Source organism: Natator depressus, chromosome 2, assembly GCF_965152275.1.
Source record: "Natator depressus isolate rNatDep1 chromosome 2, rNatDep2.hap1, whole genome shotgun sequence".
Taxonomy (NCBI): domain Eukaryota; kingdom Metazoa; phylum Chordata; order Testudines; family Cheloniidae; genus Natator; species Natator depressus.
In genome coordinates, this window is record NC_134235.1 from 230790296 (window position 1) to 230814075 (window position 23780).

The 23780-nt window shown below is 40.7% G+C and overlaps 1 protein-coding gene across 1 annotated transcript in view; it reads right to left on the minus strand.

Moving 5' to 3' along the window:
- The window catches only part of LOC141983226 (protein nucleotidyltransferase YdiU-like), a 41211-nt gene that overhangs the window by 10383 nt on the left and 7048 nt on the right, over positions 1 to 23780 (minus strand). The window contains exons 7-16 of the mRNA XM_074946113.1: positions 22532 to 22599; positions 21284 to 21371; positions 19849 to 19918; positions 19163 to 19235; positions 17463 to 17546; positions 15514 to 15643; positions 15154 to 15198; positions 14973 to 15054; positions 14789 to 14881; positions 333 to 412 (exon numbers count right to left, since the gene is read on the minus strand). Of these exons, the coding sequence (XP_074802214.1) occupies positions 333 to 412; positions 14789 to 14881; positions 14973 to 15054; positions 15154 to 15198; positions 15514 to 15643; positions 17463 to 17546; positions 19163 to 19235; positions 19849 to 19918; positions 21284 to 21371; positions 22532 to 22599 (813 nt within the window). The remainder of the gene's footprint in view (positions 1 to 332; positions 413 to 14788; positions 14882 to 14972; positions 15055 to 15153; positions 15199 to 15513; positions 15644 to 17462; positions 17547 to 19162; positions 19236 to 19848; positions 19919 to 21283; positions 21372 to 22531; positions 22600 to 23780) is intronic.

A 23780-nucleotide genomic window follows, 5' to 3' on the forward strand; every position in this document is an offset into this window, starting at 1 on the left:
AAGTGAGTAAATGTGCTATGGGATCACTGAGGAACACTAAATGCTGAACTCCGTAATGTCATTTTTACAAAGTCATGTTTCAGACCAGACCAGATTGTAATTAGACAGAATAAATATACATTCCAGCAATGCAATTATCATGGCAGCTAGTGATATTTCCATGCACATATGGAAAAATGGTATGTAAAAGTGTGCCCAGGAGCAATATATAGGATTGGCTAAAGACCACACAATATCTGACCCAGATCAGGATAAGATTAAGTTTACCCCACCTAAATTCCACTGCCAAACACACTCTTGTTATTTTTAATTTGAAACTGTATTTATCTTACCGTCCTAATCTTAAGAGGTATATAGTAACCCAGTCTGAAAAGAACTTGTGTTTAGCAAGGTCCTGCAGAGCCCAGAATTCCTAAATGAAAAAATACTGTTAATGACAGATACACTGCAGGTTGTTACTTACCAGCAACGAACAAAGTGAACAGATTTATAAAAGATTCTAGGACATAAGCAGGGCAGGAAGAAGCCACAGTGCTTGGCCCTTAACTTTTATTTAGTGTGCTTGCTTTGTGTTTCATGCTAACCCAGAGAGATGCTACAAGTATCTGAGCTTTGTGTGCCTCAAGTGAGGCCCCTTTATAAATCACTTCTTTTACAGAAAATACACAGCTATTTAAAAATATTTGCGAGAGGGAAGGAAAATGAATGGGGGAAGAGGTGGTAGACAAAGAAAGAAAAGAGGAAACAGGGAAGGAAAGGGAGGAGAAAGAAGTCGGATAAAGGAACAAGATGAGAAAGCAGACTCAGGGCAGCCACTTCAGGGATACAAAGTAGCCATAAATCAGGTTTCATGAGCTGGTTAAACTGTGTTTAGTTGCTTTGCATTGGCTGTGTGGGACAAAAAAGCCAGCAAAAATGGATAAACATTACAGAAACAGACTAAGAGGAAACAAGCACAGATGTGCATAAAGGAAGAGATACACCACAGTACATGAGAGAAGGAAACAAAGAGTGAAACAAAGAAAGGGAAGTGAAAAGAAAGAAAAACAAGGGAGTCCGGGAAACTGACTGGGTAGAAGGACTAGCTTGAGCAACCAGCTTGTGGATAGAAGGAGAATGTGAAAGTCCAGTATTCCTACATGGTGGATGAGAGAACAAATGGCTTTAGCGGGAGAAAAGAGATATTCCTAGTTGAGAATACAATGGTGTTAAGTTGCTGTTCTTGCAATATTCCTGCTGGGTTTTGGCATGTGTTTATATTGGTTTATGGGTGCATCTGGAGGGAAATATGCGAGTGGTCTTCTGGTTTTTAAGAACATACCTTGCCACTGGCAAAGCATTCTTGCATAGAAAAACTGTAGGTATGTTTACTTCTTATGTAAAATCCTTCTTTTCAAAAGTATGAATCTTTTAAACAGAATAAAATTACATTTGGTATTTCAAATCAGGTTTGGGGGATCAGAACTCCTGGGTTAAATTATCTTCTACCCTGAACAAAACACTTTATCCTCGACAAGCCTAAACTGACATGCTTGAAACAGTTTGTTCAGCTACTCAAACAGCAACAGCCCAAATAACGGCTGCAGAAGTCCGTCGGCCTGGTGAAGGGGTGTGTTTAGTACACAAGGAAAGGCATGATCATCCAGCATTAGAATGTTGGCCTAGGACTTGCTGCCACAGATTTCCTGGCTCACCTTGGGCAAGACATTTAATCTCTCTGTGCCTCATTTACATGGGGATTATAGCACTTGCCTACCTTACAAGTAGGGGGTGTGAGGATAAACATATTAAAGATTGTGAGGCAATCAGACACTATGGTAATGGGGGCCATATAAGTACCTCAGAGAGACAGACACAGCTAAACTGATTCAGCATCCTGGCCCCTCATAGAAGAGGAGATGCGGTAACCAAGAACACAACTGCAGCCCACAGCTGTTACTATAGCCTCCGGAGTGACTCCACTGCATGTTTGGGAGGATTTCATTGGCTAAGAGCCAGGGAGAGGTTTTGTCTCTTACTCTGTAGCTGACAAAGCTATTCTTGCTCTTCCGTATACACACTTTTCTTTTCAGTCATCCCTTTGGTATACACGAGTCTCTCCAAAATAACAGTACTTTGCACATCTACAGCATTTGCCATCTGAGGCTGTCAAAGAGCTTCTCAAATATTAACAAATTAAACCTCAGAGCAACCCACTGAGGCAAGTATCCTGAATTTACAGATGAGGAAACGAAAAGCAGAGACTTTGGCTAAGATCATTTAAATGTCTGTGACATAGTTGGGAACAGAATCCATATCTCCTGATTTTCACACTCAGCCTTATGCACAAGAGCATTTTGCCTCCCACAAAGATGCATTTGCCTCCCACAAAGATTTGCCTGTCCTGAGCTGGATTCAGAAGAGGAGCAAAAAGGTCAAAAGTTAAAGAGGGTCTATGAGTTTTCTGGACAAGATGATGTGTGCTCCCCACAAAGAAAAAGTACTATAAATAGCCACAGTAATCCTTTGTAAAGAAATGTGTTTCCTTTCAGATTTCCATGAGTCCCCTCTACTGTTTATTGGTTATTAAATTATTACTTGCTAAGCGTCCTCCACACAGTCAACATTTTAGTTAATCCTCCACTGTTGAGGACAGCATTAAATGCAGTCTATATTTTTCTACCTCATTTTACAGTTGTTAGATTGTTTTTACGTGTTTTATTTTGTTATTTAGGTCTGGAGATTAGGCTCAGTTGAGTTATCAGTGGGCTGGGACAGGACTGTGGGCTGGGCAGGGGACAAGGACAAAGATGAGTTCCCATGTTCTTAAGCTGTGATCAGGGCTAGTCCTAGGCCCACGTTGGGATTGGAGAGGGACCAGATGAGGGATGGGGCCATGGTGGGCCCAGGTTCAAATTAGGGCTGGCGATGGCCCACGGGCCAGTTAGCATGAGGTCTCAGGGCCAGTTAGATGGCCTAAATAAAAGCAGGGATTGAGGTTATCTGGGAGGCCATACTGGGGATGGCTCAGTACACACGTTAACGTTAAATTTGAGCGTGACCTGATAAGCCCTAGCTAACATTACGTTTGGTGCCACCACCATGGCCTGGGCTAGGCTCAGAGTGAACACTGGCTAGTAGCTCCAGGCTGTGTGCAGCCTGCTACATTGAAGTCAGAGTTAGGTAAACCCCAGTGGGCCCAGGTTATGGTTAAGGTTGATGCAGGCAAGTGGGAACAAGACTAGATTGGGGTGGGCCAATGGTCCCAAAGTCGGATCCAGGCTTAGTACTTATTGGTGGGCCCATGTTAGGTTAAGGTCGATGCTAATTTGTGGACCTAGACTAGAGTTTTGTTTATTATCAGTTTGTGGAGCTGGGCTGGGGTTAAACACACCAAATATCTCAGAGCCTTTTGGATTTTTAGTCTGTAGCTGCTGTTGTGAAAGTGGAATTTCCTGTATTTTGTCTTTGAAATATACCAGATTCCTGAGTGCTTTGCTGCCATGGAAACAGATGGTGAAAGGCCTAAAATAGAACAGGCATCTCTAAAACAACAATTGTTTCACAAACTCCATCTTCTTCCTCACTAAGAAAAGCAGGTTTTGTGTAAACGATACTTAAAACAACCTACCTTGTTTTCATCACTTCAACATTCATTAAATACTTGATAACACTTAGCTCTCTCTGGTGTGTTACATATTCAAAGTTCTGTACAAATATTAATTAATCTAATTAAACTAAATTGAAATTTAATTATATTAGACTGATTTCTATGAAAGCCATAGCTACCTCCAAAACTAGCAGAAACCTTGTCAATATTATATTATTCAAATTACTATTTTGACTATTGTAAATCTTATGGGGATTTTTATTTGACTTTACATTTTTTTAAGAGAAAAAAAATATCAAGTCTGATCCTTAGCTGATGTAAATCAGTGCAGCTCCAGAGAAGACAACAAAGCTATGTCAGTTTATGTTAGCTGAGTATCTGATCTATTTTGTTGACTTCCAACCCTGAGACAGAGTGCAAGAAATGCTAATTTCCCCAACTATAGTGTGACCTTGCACTCCATGTGTTTTATGGAAATATGCTTATGAATGTAAATACAATGTAACTGGAATATGCTTTATGCAAAAGGTCTCTTGTAAGGTATCATTACAAAGCTTATAATCTACTGAGTGTGTTCATCCTATTTGCATGAATATATCATTCTAGTATCTGAAGCTAGAAATATGAAGTATTACGCTGAAGTCCTATTGTAACTATGCAAAGTGTGGGCCATTAATGGTGGCTTGGAATCTTGATGGCTCCCATTAATTTGGACAATTGGTTGTAAATGGCTCTGTTTACTTGCAACCTTCCTGTGTTCCTGTGAGTCAGCCCAGGAAGAATAGAGGCTTGGGGTCTCACAGGGCATGTGAACATGTCACATGATACTGAAATCCATCTTAAACCTGGTGCTTTTCCATTTAGAAGGGTGGGAACCCAGAGAGAGACAAAGGATTCCTGTCTTGTGCCAAAGATATAAAAGGGGGTGGAACAGAACAAAGGGGGCTGCAGTCATGAGAAAACCCCTAGTTACCACCTGAGCTGGAACTAATAAGAACTGTACCAGAGAAAGGATTGGGCCCAGACTAAGATGGAGTCTAGTCTGTGAAAGAAGCTTATTGGAACATCTCTGAGGAGGAGATTTACCTGTATTCAGTTTCTTAAATGTATTAGGCTTAGACTTGCATGTTTTGTTTTATTTTGCTTAGTAACTTACTTTGTTCTATTATTACTTGAAATCACTTAAATTTTTATACTTAACAAAATCACTTTTGTTTATTAATTAACCCAGAGTAAATGATTAATACCTGGGGGAGCAAACAGCTGTGCATATCTCTCTATCAGTGTTACAGAGGGTGGACAATTTACGAGTTTACCCTGTATAAGCTTTATACAGACTAAAACAGATTTGGGGTTTGGATCCCATTGGGAACTGGGTGTCTAGGTGCTGGAGATAGGTGACTTGCTGAGCAGTTTTTGGTTAAAGTCTGCAGCTTTGGGGGCGTGGACCAAACCTGGGTCTGTGTTGCAGCAGACTTGCATGTCTGGCTCAACAAGGCAGGGTTCTGGAGACCCAAGCTGGCAGTGGAAAACAGGCTCAGAGGTAATTCCAGCACGTCAGGTGGCAGTCCCAAGGAGGTCTCTGTGACCGAACCTGTCACATATAGCCTATGCATTATAGAATCCAAATACTCCTTTTATTACATTTGCAAAATTAGTTGCCTATGCTGCATGTACACAGTATATGTATGTTGTAGCAGATAACTGTATAATGTAAATGGCTAAATGAACATGCAGTAATCCATTTTGCACAGGAAACTGTTTTGCATGCATAGTTACCTGTTTGCACCGATGTGCTCAACTCCCAATGAAGCTCACAGGAAGCACGCAAAATGTTTAAGGATTAGGACCATATTTTGCATACAATTTAGACCTCAATCCAGTAAATATCTACACAGATGAGTAACTTCATGCATGTGAATAGTCCCACTGCACTGACATGGGATTACTTACATGGCGAGGTTACTCATCTTGTGCAGTAACTGGAGTTCTTTGAGATGTGTATCCCTATGGGTGCTCCACTTCAGGTGTGCTAACGCCCCTTGCACCTTTAATTGGAGATTTTTGGTAGTAGTGCCCATTTAGCCCACACATGTACCTTAAGCTTCCTCATGCCTCACTGCAAAGCTATATAGGGCTGTGCAGGCAAACAGTCCTTAGTTCCTTATGTACCACGAAGTCCCCAGAGGAAACTCCAAAGCAGAGGGGAAGGAAGGCGAGTAGTGGAGCACCCATAGGGGGACACATCTCACAGAACTCCAGTTATTGCACAAGGTGAGTAACCTCTTCTTCTTTGAGTAGTGTCCCTATAAGTGCTCCACTTCTGGTGACTACCAGCAGTAACCCCAGCTAGAGAGGGGGACTTTTGTGCCAAGTCCAAGATTGAAGACACCACAGCATTTCCAATTGCAGCATCTGATCATAAGGCTGGACCAGTGCATAATTCTTAGGAAAAGTATGTACAGAAGACCAAGTGGCAGCTTTATACATTTCCAGAATAGGAACATTCTTGAAAAATGCCATAGAAGCAGACAGAGATCTCATGGAATGGGCCAACACCCTAGAAGGAGACTGTATATCTAAAGATTTATAGCACAATATGATACAATCAGAAATCCACATGGAGTGTCTGTGGGTGGAAATTGCTGAATCTTCGGATCTATCCACAATAGTCACAAACAGTCTGGATTACTTCCCAAATGACTTGATTCTTTCCAAATAAAAGGCTACTGCCCTCCTAATGTCCAAAGTGTGTAAAATGACCTCTTCGTTGGACCGATGAGGCTTAGGGGGGAAAAAACAGAAGGTGCATAATCTGGTTGATGTGAAATTCAGATGATATCCTGGGTACAAAATTTCGGTGTGTACATAACAAAACCTTGTCCTTGAAAAATACTGTAAATGGAGGATCTGCCATTAGAGCCCCCTACTTCTCCAATTCTGCGAGCAAAGGTAATAGCCACCAAAAAGGCTGTCTTCAAAGATAAATTAATGAGGAAAGAAGTTTGGCTCAAAGGCATAAGGCAGGGGTCGGCAACCTTTCAAAAGAGTTGTGTCGAGTCTTCATTTATTCACTCTAATTTAAGGTTTTGCGTGCCAATAATACATTTTAACGTTTTTAGAAGGTCTCTTTCTATAAGTCTAAAATATATAACTAAACTATTGTTGTATGTAAAGTAAATAAGGTTTTTAAAATGTTTAAGAAGCTTCATTTAAAATTAAATTAAAATGCAGATCCCCCGGACCGGTGGCCAGGACTCGGGCAGTGTGAGTGCCACTGAAAATCAGCTTGTGTGCCACCCTTGGCACACATGCCATAGGTTGCCTACCCCTGGCATAAGGCATCTAAATACTAAATTCAAATCCCAGATAGGAGTGAGTTCCCTAACTTGGGGGAAAACGTTTCTCTGTCCCCACAGAAATCTTATAGTTGTAGGATGGGTGTGTGACGGGTTCGATCACAGAAAACCCCTTGGGAACTGCCAACTGATGTGCTGAGACTATCCCTGAGCCAGATTCCCCTGGCAGCTTGGGACTTCAGTGCCCTGCCTGGTTTCAGCCAGACCCGTTAGCCTGCTGCAAACCCAGACCCAGGTCTGAACCATGTCCCCAAACACCTGCAGGCTTAACTGAAAACAGCTAAAGTAGTGTTCCTGTCTCCAACACTGAGATGCCCAACTCCCAATGGGGTCCAAACCCCAATAAATCCGTTTTACCCTGTATAAAGCTTATACAGGGTAAACTCATAGATTTTTCACCCTCTATAACACTGACAGAGATTCACAGCTGTCCCCCTTCCCACACCCCGGTATTAATCCATATTCTGGGTTAATTAATAAGTAAAAAGTGATTTTATTAAATACAAAAAATAGGACTTAAGTGGTTCCAAGTGATAAGAGACAGAACAAAGTAAATTACCAAACAAAATAAAATAAAACACGCAAGTCTATGCCCAATAGAGTAAGAAAATGATTACAGATGAAATCTCACCCTAAGAGATGTTTTAGTAAGCTTCTTTTACAGATTAGCCTCCTTCTAGTCTGGGTCCAGCAACCACTCACACCCGTTTACACTGTCCTTTGTTCCCGTTTCTTTCAGGTATCCTTTTGGGGGTGGAAAGGTCATCTCTTGAGCCAGCTGAAGACAAAATGGAGGGGTCTCCCAGGGGCTTAAATAGATTCTCTCTTGTGGGTGGAGACCCCCTTCTCTCTCCTATCCAGAATGCAGCTCCAAAATGGAGTTTTGGCGTCACATGGGCATGTCACATGTCCATGCATAACTGAATTCCTTACCAGCCAGGCCACATTCCTGGGAAAGATCAGATGTGGATTGACGTCTCCAAGTTCATTGTTGGCTTAAGTGTTTCTTGATTAGACATTTACTAAGAACAGTCTTTTCTCAGGAAGCTGACCAACTGCTTCACTGAGGCTACTTAAAATTAAACAAATACATAGTCAATATTCATAACTTTGAATACAAAAATGAAACATGCATACAAATAGGATGAATATATTCAATAGATCATAAACTTTACAGAGATATGTTACTTGGCATATGTAGCATAAAATATATTCCAGTTGTGTCATATATGCATTCATAAGCGTATTTCCACAAAGAATTATGGGGTGCAACATCATACGGTGAAGACTGAGAATCCTTCAACTGCTGAACAGAAGGCTGTTATAGCCGCCAAATGGACCCTGACAGAGCTGAAAGACAATCCTGGGGTTTTTTTAAGCTATGAGGTAATTAAGGATGATCAAGAGGTAAGAATTAAGAGGTGGAACACTTCTCTGGACACATCGTAGGCTGAATCTTTTCCATTTGTGGAAGTAAGCATATCTCCTGGAATCTTTGCTGCTGTCCAACAATACTCATTGTACCTCCTTAGAACAAGTCAACTGTAGTCCCATGAACCATTGAGGAGCCAAGTTCTGAGATGAAGTACATTCAGGTTGGGATGAAGAGTGCAGCAACATCCTGGGAAAAATGAGAAATGGATGGAAGGCTGATCACCTGACAGATGGCTGAATCAGGAAAGGATACCATAGCTGCCTGGTCCATGCTCAGACTATTATGGCTTTGTTGTGCTTGATCTTGTTGATCACCTTCAGAATCAGAGGTGTTGGGGGAAATACATATGGAAAGCTATCATAAACATAAAGGGAAGGGTAAACACCTTTAAATCCCTCCTGGCCAGAGGAAAAACCCTTTCACCTGTAAAGGGTTAAGAAGCTAGGATAACCTCGCTGGCATCTGACCAAAATGACCAATGAGGAGACAAGAGACTTTCACAGCTGGAGCCGGGGGGGGGGGGGAAACAAAGGTTCTCTCTGTCTGTGTGTTGTTTTTGCCGGGACCAGAGCAGGAATGCAGGTCAGAACTCCTGTAAAGGGCTAATAAGCAATCTAGTTAGATATGCGTTAGATTCTGTTTTGTTTAAATGGCTGATAAAATAAGTTGTGCTGAATGGAATGTATATTCCTGTTTTTGTGTCTTTGTGTAACTTAAGGTTTTGCCTAGAAGGATTCTCAATTTTTTGAATCTGATTACCCTGTAAGGTATTTACCATCCTGATTTTACAGAGGTGATTCTTTTACTTTTTTTCTTCAATTAAAATTCTTCTTTTAAGAACCTGATTGCTTTTTCATTGTTCTTAATATCCAAGGGTTTGGATCTGTGTTCACCTCTGCAAATTGGTGAGGATTTTTATCAAGCCTTCCCCATGAAAGGGGGTGTAGGGTTTGGGAGGAAAGACGTTTCCAAGCGGGCTCTTTCCCTGTTATATTTTTGTTAGACGCTTGGTGGTGGCAGCAATAAAGTCCAGGGGTAAAAGGTAAAATAGTTTGTACCTTGGGGAAATTTTAACCTAAGCTGGTAAAAATAAGCTTAGGGGTTTTTTCATGCAGGTCCCCACATCTGTACCCTAGAGTTCAGAGTGGGGAATGAACCTTGACAAAAGCCTTTTGTTCATGAAATGAGGAAGGCATCTCCAAAAGGGAGATTAAAGGGAGGAAGTGGATACACGCATTCCTGACTGCCCTCTGTTCGATGAGGTTGATGTGTAGTCGTATCTCCTGGGAAGACCATTTGCCATGGTCTGTGAAGGTCCACAAAGGCATCCCCCAACCCCTCAGGGCTGCATCTGTCATTTTAGTGATGGGGGAGGAGGCTGAACAAACGGAGTCCCCGTGATGACTTTGTTGATGTCCCTCCACCAACTGAGAGACTCTCTTACCTGACGAGAGACCGACACTAACTTGTTCAAGCTGTGTTTGTTTGGAGTATAAACAGTCCTGAGCCAGCCCTGGAAATATCAAAGGTGGAGCCTGGCACATCGCATCACAGAAGTGCAGGCTGCCATGTGTCTGAGCAATTGAAGACAACTTCTTTTTGATATCTATGGGCTGATTTGAATCTTTGAGACAAGATTCACTAACATCAAGAATCCATTAAGGAGAAGATAAGCCCTAGCTGATATAGTGTCCAAGGAGGCTCTTATGAACTCTGTTCTTTGTACTGGGTTCAACTTGAATTTCTCAATGTTGAGCTGCAACCCTAGCTCATGGAACAGAGAGCTCATCCTCTTTATGGTGTCAAAAACCTCATTGTAAAACCAGCCTTTGAGTAGCCAGTTGTCGAGTCATAGAAAAATGGTTATCCCCGGATATCGAAGATAAGCTGCGACCGCTGCCGGCACCTTTGAGAACACTCTTGTGTCAGACAAAAGGCCAAATGGGAGCACTCGATATTGAAAGTGGCCCTGGTCTACTGAAAAGCACAGGAATCATTTGTGAAATGGGTGAATTGCGATATGAAAATAGACATCCTGAAGGTTGAGGGCTAAAAACCAATCCCCCAGTTGTAATCACTGAATTATAAATGTAAGTCACACCATCCTGAATTTTTGAGACTTGACAAAGTTATTTAGGAGTCTTAGATCTAAAATTGGTCTCCACTGTCCTTTTTTTTTCAGGACCAGAAAGCAGCTGGAATAAAACCCCTTCCCTCTGTGCAGAACAGGAACTGGTTCTATTGCACCCATTTGCAGAAGTGGGTTAAAACTTCTTGCTTTAAGAGGTGCTCAGGAGAGGGGTCCGTGAAGAGGGATGGGGAAGGGAGGTAAAATGGATAGAGTATCCTGATCTTATGACCTCTAGCATCCATTTGTCTGATGTGATTCTCTCCATTGCAAAAGAAAATGGGAGAAACAGTTTCCAAAGAGTGGAAGATGGGTAAAATGGTGTATATGTAGCTTGGTATTGAGAGATAGTTTGACCAGTCCATCAAAACTAATGCTTAGATGATAATGATGATTCAGTAGCGGGCACAGAAGGAGCAGGTGATCTCTTCCTTTGGAACCTTGACTTTTTCCTAGGAGGTTGATACGGTCTCTGAAAACCTGAGAATGAAGTGGGAAGGGATCTTTGTGCAGTTTGGGATCTACAGAATTGTCACTTGTTTGTAGGCATGTAAATTCCAAAGGATTTTAACGTGGTTCTGGAATTCTTAAGAGTACACAGGGAATCATCAGTGGACTCAGCAAACAGTTTGAGGCCATCAAAGAGAAGGTCTTCAACCATGATTTGGACCTCCCTTGGGAATCGAGACAGCTAGAGTCAGGAAGCCCTCTGCATGACTACTGCCACAGAGATGGACTGAGCAGCAGTGTCGGCTGCATCCAAAGAGGCCTGTAGTGATGTTCTAGTTAACAGATGACCCTCATTAACAATAGCCTGAAACTGGTCATGTTGATCATCCAGCAGATGCTCAATAAAGGTGGTGAATTTGGCATAATTTGAGTGATTTTATTTAGCCATGAGAGCTTGATAGTTCGCGATCCTAAACTGAAGAGTCATGGATGAATAGCTCTTTCTTCTGAATAGATCAAAGCATTTTTGGTCCTTATGACATGGCACGGCCTTCGCATAACATTATCTGCCGTGCTCATTTAGTGCCTGCACAACCAAGAACTTCGGTGTTGGACTGGTGAACAGAAATTCAGAGTCCTTAGCTGGGATGTAACATTTTCTTATCGGTTCATTTGCACTTCAGCAGAATCATCGCAGGGGACTCCCAGACGGATTTGGCAGGATCCAACTGAGCCCAGTAGTGTAGCGGCCGCTCCCCCTCTGAGCACAAGTCGTGCCTTTTTAAATTTTTACTCACCCGGCGGTGCTCCAGCTCATTGGCGGTGGGGGCCTGCACGTGCTCCGGCTCCTCGGTGGCATTTCAGCATTTCGGTGGCAGGGCAGCCACAGTCAGTGAGGGAGGTATAACAGCTTCATCTGGGGAAGATGAAGAAATGTTTGTTTGGGGAGTGACCTCTATCTGCCCTGACCTCCTGCCCCTCAAAGGTGCGTGAGGTAAGAGAGGAGGAGAAGTTGGAGTACAGGAACTTCTCCCCTGTATTTTCTGAAAGAGAGACTAGGGGTATGGTAAAACTGCTGATGGATCCCAGTAGGCCACTGAGAAGGACCAAAAGGGGGTTGTGATAAATGAAGGGGAGGGGGAATAGCTCCCTTTTATGGACACCCAGCCAGCCAGCTTGCTATAAAATCCCTCTTAGTAGCTGTTCTCTACTTGCTTTACCTGTAAACTGTTAAAAAGTCTCACTGCTATACATAGGTAAAAGAAAGTGAGTGGGCACCTGACCAAAAGAGCCAATGGTAAGGCTAGAACTTTTTAAACTTGAGAAAAAAATTTCCCCTCTGTCTGTCAGTGGTTGTTCTTCCGGGAAGAGGGGGACGGAGCAGCGATGCTGTAAAAAGCTTGGGACCAGGTATGACAAGTCATCAGTATCATACCTAGAAACTACTCATTTGAAACCCCAGATATGTAAGTAGATCAGAAAATGTCTAGGAAGACAAGATTAGGTTTATCCCTTTGTTTCTTTATGGCTTGTGGATTCCTCTGTGCTAACCCCAGTGCTTTTGTTTTGCTTGTAACATTTAAGCTGGACCTCAAGAAAACTATTCTTGGTGCTTAATCCTTGTAATTGCTCTTTTAAAATCTAGCAACAGCTGAGTTCCCACATGTATTTTCCTTCCTTTTTTTTTAAAATACAATTTACCTTTTTTAAAAACAGAATTGGATTTGTGTGTCTTAAAAGGTTTGTGCATATTATTTAATTAGCTAGTGGCAACAGCTAATTTCCTTCCCCCCCCCCCCCCACTCAGCTCTTCCCCAGAGGGGCGTGTGAAAGGGCTTGAGGGTATCCCACAGGAAGGAATTCCCAAGTGAGCCTTCCTGGTCTCTCAAAGCGGTTCTGCACTTGGGTGGTGGCAGCATCTACCAATCCAAGGTCAGAGAAAAGCTGTAACCTTGGGAGTTTAATACAAGCCTGGAGTGGCAAGTATTAATTGTTAGAGTCCTTGCGAGCCCCCACCTTCTGCACTCGAAGTGCCAGAGCGCGGAATCAGCCTTGACAGGGGTGGCAACCACTTGTGCTTGAACAAGGTCTGGGATACACGGGCTGGTCTTTGATGCAACTCCCCGCTCTTGTCAGAAGTGTCAGGATGGAAATCCCTGGATCAAAATATTCAAATTGGAGGAAAATTCCTCCTCTTCAAGAAGGGGACCACCAGTACTCTGTGAAGATGTTGGCAAGTCAAGCAGTACTGTGGAAAGGTCCCATCTCAGTGACTGTGCTTTTCTTGGTACGGATAACCTCCTGGTACCGACCAAGAAGAGAGACTCCAGCTTCTCTGAAACAAATAGATCCCTTGAGAATCTGAACCCCTATGATATCGGGTTGGTTTGAAGAGTGGGGCATCATTCCATTATTGGTACTGAGAGTATATGCTGTTCTGGCAAGCCCACTCTGGTTGAAATAGATGGTACTGATGAAGATGCCTTGGGGACTGCTGAGAGTGGATAAGAGGCATAGTGTCTTCCCGGTACTGACGCCATCTTAGTGGCCAACTTAGATGTAGACTTTACCAAAGAAGTTGCGGGTACTGTTCTCTGAGGCGTGGAATGCTTCGATGAAGCATGCTTTTCTTCTGCTGAACCTGGCGCCCGAGGCACAGGATCGATTCCGAGAGCATCTGGAGCCTCAGTCATACCCAAGGTGGGACACCAGGTCTCCGCAGCAGTCTTGCTCTGCAGGGACTGAGGTCTTTTTGAAGTGGACTCTTTCTGTGGAGAAAGACTTTAGTTTTTGTGGGTCTTGTCTGTGGATCTACCTCAGGTAAACGCAGGTGAATGTCAAAGTTGACGGAGCACTCTGTTAATTAAGTGACTGACATCGAGGGGGGTCTCCTGACCTGGATCTGAGGCCAGTTGGAGGGAATGCTCCATCCTTAAGAATCTCAGTTTTATCTCTCAGCGTTTTTTTGCCCTGCCCTTAAAAGTTGAGCAGATGGAGCACTTACGTGGGATATGAGACACTCCAAAGCAACAGAGACAACGGGAATGCCAGTCACTGAATGGAATGGCCCCCCAGTAAGAGATAAACTGCTTGAAGCCTGGAAAGTCTGACATACCCCCAGGCAAAGCAATTTAACATGGGAAGTTTCCCCTCCCCAAAGGGGAAAAGGGATCAAGAGAAAGTCCCCCTAAATAAAAAGTAAATAAAATAACTAAAGAAAAAACAATAAACTAAAGAAGGGTAACCAGGCTCAGAAACTTCAAAAGTTAGACCACTAATGCTCTGTGTTAGGCCCAGGAGGTTGAGAAGGAACTGGGCTGGTTCACCCAGGCAGCCCTATATAGCCTTTAATCGGGGCCCAAGGAAGCGTAGGTCACATACACGGACCAAATGGGCACTACTACCAAAAATCTGATTAAAGGTGCAAGGGTGTGAGCTCACCTGAAGTGGACACTGCTCGAAGAAGAAACAAAGTTTGCAGATGCAGCAGGGTCCTTGTCTGTAAAGGCTGTAGAACGTAAACTTTGAAGATACCATATATGCTTTATGAAGAACCGCTTTTAGCTATCTCTATGCTAACAAAAGTGTTTTTTTCCTATTAATATTTCTGCTGTTTAAACATATACACTTAAAAAGCAGTAAAACATGTTAGGAGATAGCATTCTCTTAGCAATCCTTTCATCTAATGTGGCTGAAGGTGCTCAGAAGACATACCTGATGTATGCAGTTTTCACTATGTACCCTTAATTAGTCACTTATTCATTCCAGACTTGCCTTGGTGAGCTCAAAGGCCAATAAAATGTTTCTAAAATATAATATATTAATACCTGAGGAACATGGAGCTCTTTTAGCTGGTCTTGAGTAATCTCACTAAGCTGCCGAAATGCCATTGTAAAATCAGCCTTTGTATCTTCCATGAGCTAATGAAATTAAATACATTTCTATCAGTGTTTTTAAAATATTAGACATCAGTTCAAATATCCCCAAAAGAATGGCCAATAATAAACTCACTTTTAGGAGAAAAGCAATCAAATAGTTATCATCCTCACTCTCCCCAAGGAGACCCAATTTTGCTCTGAATAGTTCTGTAAAACTGAAAGTAGTAACAGAAGTTATGAAGGCGAAGACATTGTTCCGAAAACATATTCTATAGTATATGCTTCTTTAAAATCTGAATTATGGAAGTACATACCGGCTATAATAATGCTCAGAGTATCCCTCCAGAATCTGGAAAGCACTATAAAAGTAAGGAAATATCAAATCCCATTGACCAATAGTAATACCAAAGACACAATTCAGCTTCACATTCAAGTGTGAAACCTTCCTCTGGCTTGTACCTATTTACGAAAAACTTCCCTCTTACCCCATTTTGATATTTTTTCTATTTGTTTTAAAAACAGTCTTGTTTGGCCCATAACATATCCAGAAAATACTTTCTGTTTAGAAATCAAACTTCCTAAAAAAAGAGCCCCCTTTTCTCCTACACATATGGCCATTATAGCATCTCTCTCTAGTTCTTTTAAGTGTGAAGATATTTTTAAGGCTAACTTACAGATGCTTTTGTCTGCGATCCAATACAGGTTTTAGAGCTTGTAACAGCTTGTTCAGATTAAACATCCCAACATTGGCTTGGTTTCCTATTTTATACCTCCTTTCATCATCAGATGTGTTTGGAACAAAATCTGTTTGAAACAAAGCATTACATTTCAACAGATTAATTAGAATAAACAACGAAACTTTAATATTTTAAAGAGGTTAATTTTTCATATTTACACAGCAAACTAACAGAAGTCTTGCAAGCACTAAATATTAACTCAGAGTACTCCAAACACAAGAATATTTATTTACACTGGATTAGCCCAGGATCTAACATTTGCCAGAGTAAGGAATACATTCTTAGAGCACAAGTTCCCAGATGGTCACAAGTGTTGTTTTCCTACTTCAAGACACAGAATAAATTCAGATATTTAAACAGCCAATTCTTTTTTACACTCAGAATAATGTTTTTCAGTATTCTTTAATATAAATAATGCTACTATTAAATATCATATGATTCGATGCCTAGGGATTCTGGATTTCCAAACAACAAAATATTTTTATGATGTAATCTCAGTAAATGAGATGCATATGTTTTTAAGTAGCGTAGTGACCCTAATTATCTGAACATAAATATTATTTCAAATTATATATAATTATATATTTGCTTCTGAAATATTTAGGGCTAAAATGTTCCAGTATAAGAAAGTCCACTTTAAGGAGTGGCGAATAGGCAAACGCATACCCTTCATGAAAGGCATAATGCATCCAGGAGCAAAGGGTAAACGTAGCCACAGCATCAACCTCAGAAAGGATGCAGCATGCACTTCTTGTCCAGAACAGGGCCAGCTCTGCTGTTCGGTGTCTATGGGGGGAAAAGGCTGTCGTCCTGGATCCTCCTTTGCACTCTCTGAGGAAGCTACTACCAGAAGCAATACTAATGGGGATCAGCCCTAGCACTCAGAAGGAAACAAGGACTGTGACTATGAACAGCATCTCAGAGTTGGTGTCAAATAGGAATTCTACTTTGTTTGATTCATTGTTATTAGAGGTGGGCCCAAAACACTACTTCAAATGCAACCCACTCTTCTCCCCAGACCACCTACACAACTGTGAATTTTGGGAGCTGAGGTACATGTTCAAATCTGAATCCGCAGATCTACATCCACTCCTCTGGTTTGGCTTCAGGGAAAGAACTCAAACTAGAAGAGCCTCTTTTAAGGTTCCAGCTGAGATATGCCTAAGGTGTACAAGATCAGATTTCACGAGATTTTCATCATTTGAGCCTGTAATCTTATGAAAATGGACAGTGAGATTTCAACACCATTGAGCCTGACCCCCAGTCACCATTTGACTTCCAAACCCCAGCCTAAATGAAATGTACATCTGAAGACCATCTTCTGGACCTATGTCTATTTATTACAGATGGAGAGAGTAATGTAATTCTTGCTTTCAAGTAAAGATTTACAGTGGAGTGTCATAACTGGGCAGATTTGACTTTTACCCCCTGTATTAACAGTTGTGACAGTAAAGTCAAAATGATAAAAGATGACATATAGAAATTCATATATAGATTTTGCTTTTGGCTACTTTTAGCTGTATTCAATTTTTACGGAGTTTTCTGGATTTCTGCTGTAGCATTTGGGAATCTGATGAATGTCAGTATGAGAGATTCTTTATGGAAATGGGTTTAGTAGTAATATATATTATCTGCAACTTTTTTAGTGTACAGTTTAAAATAGAACTTGTGTAACACACAGTAAAACTGCTCTCTCATCTAAAATGCAACTAGATGCACAAAACTTATTTTTTGACCAATGTACATGCAATAGTACACACATGCAGGATCCATGTGCTAATAATGTTAAGAACATTCTGAGCAAACAAAAACTATATAACACCACAATAAGAAGGAATTTCATGTCCAACAAAAAAGGTATATTCAAATACATGTGCTATACTCACTTGGATCATAGGACTCCATAAAACCAAATGGACCATAATCTATTGTTATGGATAACAAACTGAAGTTATCTGTATTGCACACACCTAGAATTAATCAACAACAAAAATACAACTATTAAAACAATAAAGTTGTTTACTCTACACACTGCTGATTTATCAAAAGCAGAAAAGTTGCTGAAAAGCCTAGATTACAGTGGATTTAAATTACAATAACTAAAGTTGGGCCCAGCAGATGAGAGTCTGGATTTTAAGTTCAGTCCCTTGTTCCCAACTTTGCAGGCATTTTATATATCAAAACTGAAAACATCTGATGTGTCTGTGATATCTCATCTTGTTTCTATGCCTAGATGGCACTGTCTCCTTTTACTTTCAGTGGCGACATTGAGGAATTATGACTACCTCTTGCACATTTGATAAATTATTTTCCTTTCCTTGTGAGTTGTGTGTGCAGTATATTAGCAGTATAATGCTGATTCTATTTATGGGGTATAATTCTGAAACAAAATTTCATAGCATATTGATAGTACAGTGGTTTTACAAATAAACAAATTCATATCTCAGTGAATTTAGGTACTGATATTGCCGCACCACTGCACTATCTGACTATATAAGATAGGATCTAATGAAGGCATCCCAAACTCATGCCCATTATATGACACCAACATGTGGCCTCTGCATATATTACAAAACACTATTACATGCACTAGTGGTATGTCAGTGTAACTGTCTTTCAAAAACAACCACTGTATTGTAATCATCTAAAGGGTTCACTTTAAAAAAAAATCCAGTAGATTGACCTAAATAAGTAATATTGATAAAACTGTGTTCTTTGCCACTAACCAGCAACCCTTCTTAAAGAATTTTTTGAGAAGCCCATGTACTATACCAGTCTTTTGCCTCTTCCTAATCTGTCTGCACTTTGAAAATCAGAATCTCTCTTGAATCTGTCAGAGAAAACTTGCAGAAGTGCTAATCAACAACAGGGGTATTATTGTAGGCAAAAATGCCAAAAAGTTTGAAATAAAGGACAAAAAGGAGGAGAATTAAACATGACAAAGCAAAAGCCATTATTGAGTATATGTAAGGATCTTCATTTTTGGTTTTTGCTAATCTCTACCAAAAAAATCCCCAGGTTTTACAAAAGCTATTTTTTTTGGTTTTTACCAATTTTCACCTGAATTTTGAACCCTTCAAACACATGAAAATACTAATTATCTTAAGAAAATCCAATACACTGTATTAGATAGATGTGTTTATGTTAATAAAAAATTAATCTAAGTGTAAGTGTGGGGCTGTTAAAGTAAGGTAATGTACTGGAAGAAACACACACACACACACACACACGTGCATATACCCATGTACTGTTAATATACAGTTCATGAAATAAACCACAGCACTAAACTATTTTAACTTTCAATACTCTTACTTTTCTCTACTTGTTGCTATTTTCTGTCCTCCTATCTCCCCAATATTAACCCTGATAATTACCCAAAAAACTGTGAAATTATTTTTTGCACCGTTTTTAACTCTTTTTTTTTTTTTTTTTTTAAAACAAACACGGATACATTCTAGGGAAATTTAAACAAAACAAATACCAAAACCAAAAGGCTTTGAGTTTATTACGGGTAAAGGGACTTTCAACAGACCTTAACATTTTACAATTACCACACCAATAATTTAACTGAGCTATCATCACTTACCATGAGCAAAGCCCACTGACATCCACAATGCAATAAGATTTGCAGTCTCCAATACCACTTTAGAGAAAAAGTCCTGAAATCAAAAACATTTTTCACTTCAAACCCTTTAATTAATAAATACAGATAAACACTATGTTATCAAATATATAATTTATTTAAAAATAACAGTTGGCACGTTATACTCGGTTTCTTTTTAATATTTGGGCACACACTCTCAGTGAGTTAGCTGCATGATGATCTTATCCAAGAACACCCAGAGGTGTGTGACAATACACATATTCAGCTGCAATAGCAATAATAATAAAACAAAAGTGTAGTAATGATCAAGTATATTGCATGTATTTAGGGTAGAGCATGATCCTGCACTCCATCACTAGTCTATGGTTAGGATATGAAGGGCATAAGGAGAACAAACATTAATGGAGAATGTGATATTACCATAATAAATATGTTTGTGTAAAGTAACAGGGCAGGAAAAGACAATCTTCATACTTGAAGTTGAAGGGAAAACTATGAGAATATTGAAGAAGAATATTGAAGAAGAATATTTACAAACATCTGTTTGAATAAAAATTGCAAGCGCACTTCAATGATATTTGCAATATTTTAAATTTTTTTATGTTGTTAATACAAATGATGTTTTGTTGATAATATGCATGCAAAGTGAAAGTCTCTCCTATACTCACCAAATATCTATTTGAATCGTTCATGTTTACAGATGGAAAATGTTCTTGTATGACAAAGTCTAGCAGTGTCCTGAAAAAAAGAACCAAAGAGTTCTTTAACCAAAACCAGTATTTTTAGGACTAATGTGCCAAACAGATGACTAATCATTCTTATTCTCCACATTAAAGGGCTGATCAAATCCCAATGAAGTCAATAAAGAAACACTCATTAACTGCAATGGATAAGACCCTAACAGAATCTGTTAGCAATAAAACTTAATATTTCACACACAGAACAGGATTAGAAGCAGTCACATTATGTTAAAACAACTCCAAGTATTACATTCTCTGATTAGAGCACAGTATTTGTTTACATGCCCATATAACAACATTTTCTGACAAACTGGTTTGGTTATAAGAAAAAATCACTATCTGGCAAAGTTCTGAGCCAAGATTCTCCACACAGAACATTTTAATGACTGAATTCTAAACCCTTATAAAAAACAGCTATTTACTACAGTATAATACTTTCTTCGAGAACTGCCTATATGGGTCCTGACAGCAAGTGACATGCGGGTCCTAGGTGCCTTAGCTTGGAATGTTCTCAGAAACTACTGACTGGGGCTGCACACATATAAACTAAAATCCTATGTAGCACAGCCTCAACCATAATTCAGTTCCTTCTGCAAATCAAAAATCTGCTGTAAAATTTCAAAATAAAGGGGACAGAGGGCAGGCAGCATGGATCCAGGCAGGCAATCATCTTGAAGAACCGCTTACTATGTTAAGTAACTGTTATTTCTTCTCTGAACACTACCTGCCTGAGTTCCTACTGTAAGTGATTAGCAAGCAGTCTATAGATTCAAAGGAGGAAATTCCAAGGAATCTTACTTGAATAAAAATCACAAAACAGCTCTCTCAAACTGAGCAACAAAACTGCTTAAGGGACAACATATTTTAATGATCAGAAAACTATAGTATTGTTAAAAAGCCTATAATAGTTCTGCAATAGTTTGTTACCCACATACATTATTCCCTTTTTAATCCTGCATACTTCTGGAAAATACATATTGCAGAACATACTTCTGTTATTGTTATATTTCATATTTATATAACAGTAGCACACACAGGCCCCTATGAAAACTTTTACAAACTGAAGCCCCCATCCTACAAAAATGTATACAATTGCTTAGTTAATGGGACTACTCGTGTGTAAATTTAAGCCCGTGCAAATGTTTTTGCAAGGTCAAGTCCAAACAACTAAATGCAGCCCTTACCATGAATATCTGGCATTTGAATCTTTATTAAATAGTATTTCTTTCCTTATAAGTAAATAGCAAAATCAGGTGAATCAGTCCAATAAGTGATCTTCCCACATTACTACTGGACATACATGTTTGAATAGGTTTTATTTATATTAGAATTAATATAATTACTATGAATTTTTCATTCTAACCTTTGCAAGTCCAGTTCCCCAGAATGAGCTAAAATTTCCAAGGAACCTATACGAAACCATGATTTGGCAACACGTAGGACTACTGCACCTTAAACATAAACATATACGTTAAATTTAAATAGCTTGCTGATACACATGCATTTTATATATATATAAATAAAACTAAAAACCAAATACGAGTGTGTGTACATCATTAAATTCCCATACAAATATTTTAACACTGTTTAATTTGCTTGAAAATGACTGACACATATAAACCCATTTAAAAAGGAACAGGCGCTTATATGATATGGAAAATTGTGCATTTAATTCCAAGAAGAAAAAGGGAAAAACGAGTAAGAAACAATGAAGAGGAAAATGGAAGAGGCAAAAGAAATGAAACAGAGGGAGTGAAGGGCCTAAATTTCAAAAGCGATTAGTGGTTTTGGGTACCTATTCACTTTTGAAAATTTAAGTCTAGACACACACATATTAAAGGTTCAAGAAAAGCCATCCAGTTAGAAATAGCACCACTGGTCACACAAGCTAATTCAAAAAGAGGAATGTAGCAGGACTGTTATGGAGGGCCCTAATGAACTAACTTAAAGCAGAGAAAAAAGACAAACATACTAAAAGAACAAAGGGGGAAAAGAGAAAAGTCTTCTTTGGGCATTGCTATGTTCCAGATTTTTCCATTAATATATTGCAAGTTGCATACCTCTTCGAAACCTTTTCCAGGGGAAGACAACCCTCTTGCTTCTCCTTCCATTCCTGCCCTGCCCTGCCCCCTCACCCTTTTCCTCCAACACATCCACTTTCATTTGGCATAAAAATCATAAGCAATTTCAGCTTCTCCCTTTAACATCTTTTCTGCCCTCTCCCTACCTCAGTTAGAGAACAATAATTTGTAGCAATAATTAAGTTAAGACTAGGATTACCATATTTCAGGTTCCCAAAAAGAGGAAACTGATGGAGGGGAACTCCATCAAAATTCACCCTTTACCTCTTTTGTTGTGGCGGTTGTGATCAAATTTTGAAAGAGAAGAGACACACACATCAGGTATGTCACACCTACAGCAGCCTTGACTACAGGAATTTTAAATTAAGAAACATTTGGGGAATGATTTCCTCAGGAGGAAGTATAGTATCTAAATAAGGACTCTCTGGAAATGAGATGATTTGGTGCATATTTTCATTCAAAAATATAGTGCACTTTCCAACTACACAATGTCAAAAATCACTGGAGAATATTTTAAATGCACTGATTACCTCTTTCTTTCTTAACACTTCCATTGTAAAACTGGTCTCTCCATACATCATCATTACTTACAACTAAGCTGTAAGAGAAGAGAAAAAGCCATGAAAGATGTCTGAGCAAAAATATTTTATACCCAAATGCAAGTCACATTTTACAATTCTATTTCATTTTAAAGAAGAAAGAAAAGATGAATAATTGGTGTGCTGGTATGATTGAGTCTTTACAAAGAAGATAGGCAGGTGACAAGATGAGGTTACAGCTTATTAGCAAAATGTGTTTGTTTCACCTTTACCTTATCCTCCAACCCCACAACCCATCCTTTGTCTGTTTCTTTCATCTGTGCCATCTTGTCATAATCTTAAATTGTCAGCTCTGGGGCAAGGACTGTCTTTTTTAATTTGTGCCGTACAGCACCCAGCATGATTGGGACTTTGATTATTGACTGATACTGTTGTAAAATAAACAACAATCATAGTTGGCGAGTTATATGGGTCCATGGTGCCTGGACACCAGGAATATTCCTGGCCCAGGGCCCGACTCCAGCAATGTTTGAGACCGGGTCTCTCCCTCAGCCCCAACTTCCACCCCTGGGCGATTTACAATGGACCGGGGCCTCCACCCACCCACCACTGTCAGTGCAGCGGAGCTGAGGGCTTCCTGCCTGCTCATTCCACATGGCTGATGGCCCCTCCCTGCAGCCCCTGGGCAGGGTGGGTCTGTGTCTACACCCGCTGCTCCTGCGCCAAGCGCCCTGCGGCCAATAGAAAGCTGCAGGGGCAGTGCCTAGGAATAGCAGCGCGGAGGCCCCCTGGCCAGGAGCCCCAGGTAAGCACCGCAACCCCCCACCCCCTCCCAGAGCCTGCACCCCCACCCCTTTCCCACACACCCCCTCCTACCCCCAAACTCCCTCCCAGAGCCTGCATCCCCACCCCTGAGCCTGTACCCAAACTCTGTCCCAGAGCCTGCACCCCTCAACCCCTCCTCCTGCACCCCCCAACCCCAGCCTGGAGCCTGCACCCTTCAACCCCTCCTCCTGCACCCCCCGACCCCAGCCTGGAGCCTGCACCCCTCACCCCTCCTGCATTCCCACCTCCCCAGCCCAGAGCCTGCACCCAAACTCCAGCCCAGAGCCTGCACCTCCTGCACCTCCACCCCTTTCCCCAACCCAGAGCCTACACCCAAACTCCCTCCCAGAACGTGCACCCCCACCCCCAGCCCAGAGCCTGCACTTTGCTCCTCTCTGCCCTCTACCCAGAGGTC